Consider the following 6,232-nt stretch of genomic DNA (forward strand, 5'->3'; position numbering starts at 1 on the left):
CAAATTTGCCCTCGTTCGATGGGGGGGTATGTACTTACGGGTGGGTGTCCGCCTCGTCATCGCAGCCTTGTTTCCCCCGTTGGCCCGTCTTCCGGCTCCGGTTCCGGCCATCGAGGGTGGTCCTTCTTTTCAAGCTCTTCTTCTTCTTCTTCGTCCGGGGTTCCTCCAAGAGGAGGCCAGAGCCGGTGGCGCTCAGTGGTGGAGGGTTGTCCTGAAAAAAAGGGAAAAAGAAAACGGGAAAGATGGGGGGGTACTTACGGATGTCTATTTTCCGGATCTCCTCCTATCCATCCGTCATTGGATCGCAGGGCCCGAGGAGTATCGCTCCCGTCATCGGTGCGATGTCGTCCGGTCGTCCGCCGTCCGGAAAGCGAGAGCGGAATCTTCGCCCCGAATGCGGCACCGTTGGCGGGTGCCGGACGGAAACCGGGAACTGGATGGGCGGACCACGGAGCGGACCCGGATGGGCGGGCTGGATGGGTGGACCACGGAGCGGACCCGGATGGGCGGACTGGATGGGTGGAACTGGATGGGCGGACCCGAAGCTGCCGAAGCGGATTCCACCGTCGGCGAGAGTTCCCCGGGAGTGACGGACGGCTGGCCTGTTGGACGAAAAACGAATATTAGCCCAACGTTGGCACCTTCGTTGGTTGGTACTTACCTCAGATATCGCGCTACGGTGCCCGTTTGTGCGGTGAATACGCACTTTCTTGCGTATTCGGCCCGCACAAACATCGCGATCGCCGATGGAAAAAACATTTTCGCGGTTTTGTTTTGCTCTGTTTTTTCACTGTTTTTTCACTGCCCGTCGGTTGCTATGGGCCGCGCAGGGCAGTTTGTTTATAAATAGAGGTAGGGTGGCCGGTTTTTTCGTCAGTAGCGTAGGTGAGTGAGTTGGAAGGAGACGTGTTTTTGGCAAGTGAAAAGTAAAAATTTTGTAAAAAAAAACAAAACTAACAAAAAAAATGGAAAACTACGAAATAGAAGAACAAGAGGTGGTAATTCGGATTGTAATATACGATGAAGCCTGTATTCGACCTGTAAAACCTGAACCCGTCCGGAAGCCGGAAAAAAAAGTTACATTTGCTTCGAAAACAAAAATCATCCAAAAAACAAAATCAAAAACAAAAACAAAACCAAAACAGAAAACAGAGCAAAAACCGGAACCAAAAACAAAGCCAAAAAAAGGCAAAAAAAAATCAAAACCAAAAACAGAGGAAAATCCGGAGGAAAAAATCAAAAAAACCAAACCTAAAACCAAAAAAAAATTGAAAAAAGACGAACAAAATTTGACAACGGCTGCCGGTCGGGGGAAGGACCAAAAAAAAAATAACAAAAAAATAAACAAAAAAACAAAAGAAAAATGAAAGCAAAAAAAAATTCAAAACAAAAAATTTAAAAAAAAATAACAAAACAAAAAATAAAAATAAAAAATAAATAAAAATAAAATAAAAAAATATAAAATAAATACAAAAAAAACTAAAAAAATAACAAAACGAAAAATAAAAATAAAAAATAAATAAAAATAAAATAAAAAATGCAAAATAACAAAACAAAAAATGAAAAAAAATAAGAAAAAACTAAAAATAACAAAAAAATCAGAAAACCCTCATAGAAAACCTATTATAGATCAACGTTTGGATGGATGGAGAAATCATTCTGTGAATGATTGCGATTGATCAACCTAAAAAAACCGTTGTCGAAAGTGTTGTTTCATAGCATATGTTTCCAAAAGAAACGTATGATATGAGACAGCATGATTGACAACAGCCCTGGTTCAGTGTGGTGCCACACTGAACAGGGCTACTGTTTTCGGGTTTGTTGAATCGTGATTATTGGCAGGGTGATGGCATTTGTTCATCTTTCCGTTGGTTTATGATTTGTTTTTTATGAGGGGTGGGGTAGACAGTGGTTGTGGAGGGTGGGGTCTACCCCATGAAAAAAAAAAAAATAATAATAAATAAAATAATGTTGAAAAAAAAAACTTGAAAAAAAACACACACACACACACACACACACACACACACACACACACACACACACACACACACACACACACACACACACACACACACACACACTCCCTAGCGCTAACACCGACTAGTAGTGGAATTTCACACCAAACAACCCATCGCCGGCAAGTCCTCCCCCGGTCAAACCATTTTGCCGAAGACACCAAAACTCCCAGTAATCAGGGACCTGCGGTAGTAGTTATATGTATGCAATTCTGCGATTTCGGTGATGTCCGAGACTAACAAACGTAGCACCAACGATGCTTCCTAAAGCGACAAAACCGTTGGTGTCTTCGGGAACGTTGTTCGTGCTGGTCATGATTCGAAATCCCATCGGAGGAGAAGGCACTATAGAGGGCATTTCAATTTTCAATCTCGTTTATCTCAGGTTTCTGATTGTTTAAGAAAGATGGTTGCTGTCAGTTGAACAGCCGTTTGGTTTGACTTTCTGCCACAGGGCGGCGCTAGTTGCAAATGTGCCAAAGCATGCCTGTTTTGTCGATTATCTAGAACATGTTCAACAAGCTGTAACTTTTCATAGATTGCACAAAAAATTCTTAAATTTTGACTGCCAGCTCTACTACTAGATGGCTACAATTGGTTCCAATTTGGGCTTGCTTGGTAGACACTACACGAAGCTAGAGCGTTTCTAGTAAATTGTGTCTTATTTGACTGCTGTTCAATAAACCACTTTATCTCAGGGTTGAGTAAACCGAATCACGTGAAATTTTGGCCACTTGTGGCTGCTACATTGGTCTTTGATTACCATTTGACTCGACCCAAGTATGTCCAGAGGGAAAAACGTTACAGCTTGTTGAACACTTTTTGAGAAATTCTAATCAATTGCAAAACATCGCAAATCTCCAACTAGCGCCGCCTAGTGGCGGAATCCTGCATCGAACCGCAAACCAACTGTAAACCCTTGACATACCAAACAGCTTTGCCGAAGAAACCAACGTTCCAAGTTATCAGGATCCTGCGATATAGGAAGTTGAAAATTTCTAAGGCACATTCTTCGGCCAAACTTCTAAGACTAAGAGAACAAACCCGCCAAACCAACCCAAAGTCTACTTCGACGTTGTCTCACAAATTTTCTTGTTCTGTTTCTCAGGAATCAGAATCCTGATCGAGGGAAGAACCATGGAGCAGTGTTGCCACATTTAAATCTGTATTTTGCCTTTCAAAAATCTTCATAATCTGTATCACCATTTTTTGTCAAAAATCTTTATGAAATCTGTAATATTTCGCGAAAAATCTGTTTGAAATTCTGTAAGTTTCTGAAAAATCAGTTGAGGCCGACAAATCCCACCTTCCACCACCCACCCACCATCTTACCTAACAGCCGCAGCAGTGGTTCATCATCAAAAATTGCAGCCAGGCCAGGACTTGCTTTTGTTCACTTCACTTCACTGAACTGAACTGAAGATAGCTAATAATAGGGTCTTAGACGTTCGTGACTCCCTTTCTCGCATCCCATGTAGCAGTAGCGATGGATTAACTAGCTCTGTTTTATGATCATTTTGACATCGCAATTACGTGTCTGTGTTCGTTGCTAGGGGTTGGGTGCTAGTGATGGACTTTTTATATGTCCCAAAGCGAAATTTTGAAACCTACTTCAACTGATGATGAAAAAAAATAGCGGTGGTATATACGACGCTAGGTTTTCTCATGTTCTAGATCTGCTTAGTAAATAATTAGTAATGAATTTATAGTAAATCTGTAATATGACGATTGTTTTCTTGTCCTTACTGATACTATGTTGTGATTGGATCCCGTAATTTTGAAAATAAACTATTAAACTATCACGGTTCTAGCATTTTATAATCACGCTAAAATCGATCGAAATTGCTGAATCCTATTCTATCCCTTCTGTCACGAGTGCATAATGCAAGAAACAACATTACTGTTTGACAAAAATGATTGACAAGTCAAATATTGGAGCATTTTTTTAATCTAATTACTATTATAACGTCTCTGTAAATACCTACAACAAACCTCTTTCTAGCAGGAATATTATTGAGGTAGGTCGTTTTACCCTAGTGGCGCGTATTGAACCGATTACCCCTACCTATGCCTCATGTCAACCCAACGTATCTAAATACCAAGGGAAGAGATTCCCGCAAATGTCAATAACGAGACTCACCAACACATCTGCGTTTGCTATGAAAAGTTGGTGTTTTTACTCTAAAATGTCATTATTTCAGTAAAGTTTGTAAAGTTCTATCAGTTTGAATGTTTCCAAATGCTGAAAAAAACATGTTTAGAACCAATTAAAAAAAAAATGTCATCGATTTTCAAATGGCGATATTTCCTGTTTTATTGCATGGAAGTCACTTTTAATCCAGTGAGATGCAATTAAATAATTGCCTCTAAGATGGGAGTGCTTAATTTCTTAAGAAAGTTTGCTAAATAGTGATGCGCTCATACAAATCAGTGCAAACTTTATAACTATTTTTTGCTTTTTTCCTTTTCTCACATGAATATTAGCGGGAATCTCTTACCTTGGTATTTAGATACTTTGATGTCAACCTTGCTCGATCGACACGCATCTGCGATCGGATCGGATCGGATCAAAAAGCGAAAGCAACGCAGTTGCGTTTGCGTCGAGCATATCCATCGATAGCGTTTTCTGTTCCCTTCTCAACTGCCTGTAGTACCTGAACCAGTTTAGGGCGGATCCAGTTGAAGATGCCCATCTGGTTTGAATCAAGATCAACATCCATCCTGATGCACTGAGGCAAGAAAACTTAGGAAGATCATATTGCGCTATTGCGCATTGCGCAGTTAAAAGTGCGACGAGGAAGTGCGGAATCTCAAATAAAAGTGCGATTTGGTGTCAGATCGTTTCGGTGTCTTCATCGCACTTATTCATTAGCTCATGATGAATAAGTGCGGTGAAGACACCGGAACGATTTGATGCAATATCGCACTTTTATTTAAGATTCCGCACTCTGTCGCAGTCCAGTTAGCAATGCAATAAACTATAAGATCCCCTTAAGATTTGGTGACACTACGATTATTGTTGAAAGCCATTAATTTCACTTATGATTTAGAGAGGAATTTTTTTATGTCTAGTCAGTAGTCACTTACCAAAATCATAAGTTTCGCTTAGGAATATCATTGGATCAAAACTATAACTATCGTATGTTTGCTCTTATTGAAATCAACTACTGAAACTTATAGAAATCAATATTGGTAATTATGAATGTCATGTCGCAAGCAAAATGGTATTCGTATTCATATGTCGTAGATTTGTTGATGAAATATTGTCGGGCCGCCACCAAACCGGACTTCGCACAATCAAGTCGCGACGCGACCCAACTCGCGACGTTTTTAAATCATGTTCAAAGTAGTGCGCATCCTTCCCGTTATTGTCAGCAACACAGCGCACTAGATGCGAAACAGTTGCGACACTTGTGGACCAAGAAAATGGTCATTTTTGATTGAATGTCGGTCTTGGTTTCAACCGGATAGACAATAATTCTGCTCCAACTCATGTCATGTATCTTAAATTACTACGTAAGTAAAATAATCGATTTCTTTCATCGAGAACATGGAATAAAGACTTTAGTGAAAAGGACTTAGTCAAAAGGAGCGTATTTGACATTCATGAATGCAATTTTGCATGCAAATTATTTTAACCACACAATGTAGTCAAACTTGCTTCTTGTCACTTTTGCGAAAAGCGATGGGATCAATTAAGAGAAATCGATTATTTTACTTACGTATAATTCCATTGTTGTTGTTGATTTCAGAGAATGTATGGACACTTAAAGAAAATCAACTTGATTTTAGAAGTCCGATAGCTCCGAAAACAGATCTGTGAGTAATGCGTGCTTGTCTAAGACGAAGCTAGATGGAATCCATACCCTTATTGTAAAGATTCACCTTAGGTAAAGTGAAGCAAAGTATTGAGATTTAATTATTGATATTATTCTTTTACATGTATTTATTGGGAAAACAACGATAAAGTTTATCCTCACTTTACGTAGGGTATAACTTTTTTCACAGATGTTGGATCACTTTGCGGTCTTCGACAAAGTTGTTTGGCATAGTCACCTACAATAATACCGAAGGGTTTGATTATTGAACGCTTACATCGCCACCTAGTGACAAAATCCGAAAACTTAAAATTTCTGCATATATTTGGCTAAATTTTCCCATACAAACAGCGGCAAAATTCGAAAACTTTAAATTTCATTTGGCCAAGTTTTCCCATA

General features: G+C 39.8%; 1 protein-coding gene across 1 annotated transcript; it reads right to left on the reverse strand.

Moving 5' to 3' along the window:
* Positions 1–243: 243 nt before the first annotated feature.
* Positions 244–3,156, reverse strand: LOC109420464 (uncharacterized). Its single transcript, XM_029864318.2, has 2 exons — positions 662–3,156; positions 244–602 (listed from the first exon to the last, which is right to left on the reverse strand). Exons 1-2 carry the CDS (start codon positions 757–759, stop codon positions 284–286), a joined length of 417 nt encoding a protein of 138 aa, XP_029720178.2. The 5' UTR covers positions 760–3,156; the 3' UTR covers positions 244–283.
* Positions 3,157–6,232: the final 3,076 nt, after the last annotated feature.

Source organism: Aedes albopictus, chromosome 2 (assembly GCF_035046485.1).
Source record: "Aedes albopictus strain Foshan chromosome 2, AalbF5, whole genome shotgun sequence".
Classification (NCBI taxonomy): Eukaryota; Metazoa; Arthropoda; class Insecta; order Diptera; family Culicidae; genus Aedes; species Aedes albopictus.

What these genes read in the sequence shown, in the direction of transcription:
- LOC109420464 (XM_029864318.2), bottom strand. Translation starts at nt 759, where the DNA reads ATGTTTTTTCCATCGGCGATCGCGATGTTTGTGCGGGCCGAATACGCA. An exon ending in ACCGTAGCGCGATATCTGAG is followed by an intron (nt 603 to 661) that starts GTAAGTACCAAC and finishes TTCGTCCAACAG; the next exon opens with GCCAGCCGTCCGTCACTCCC.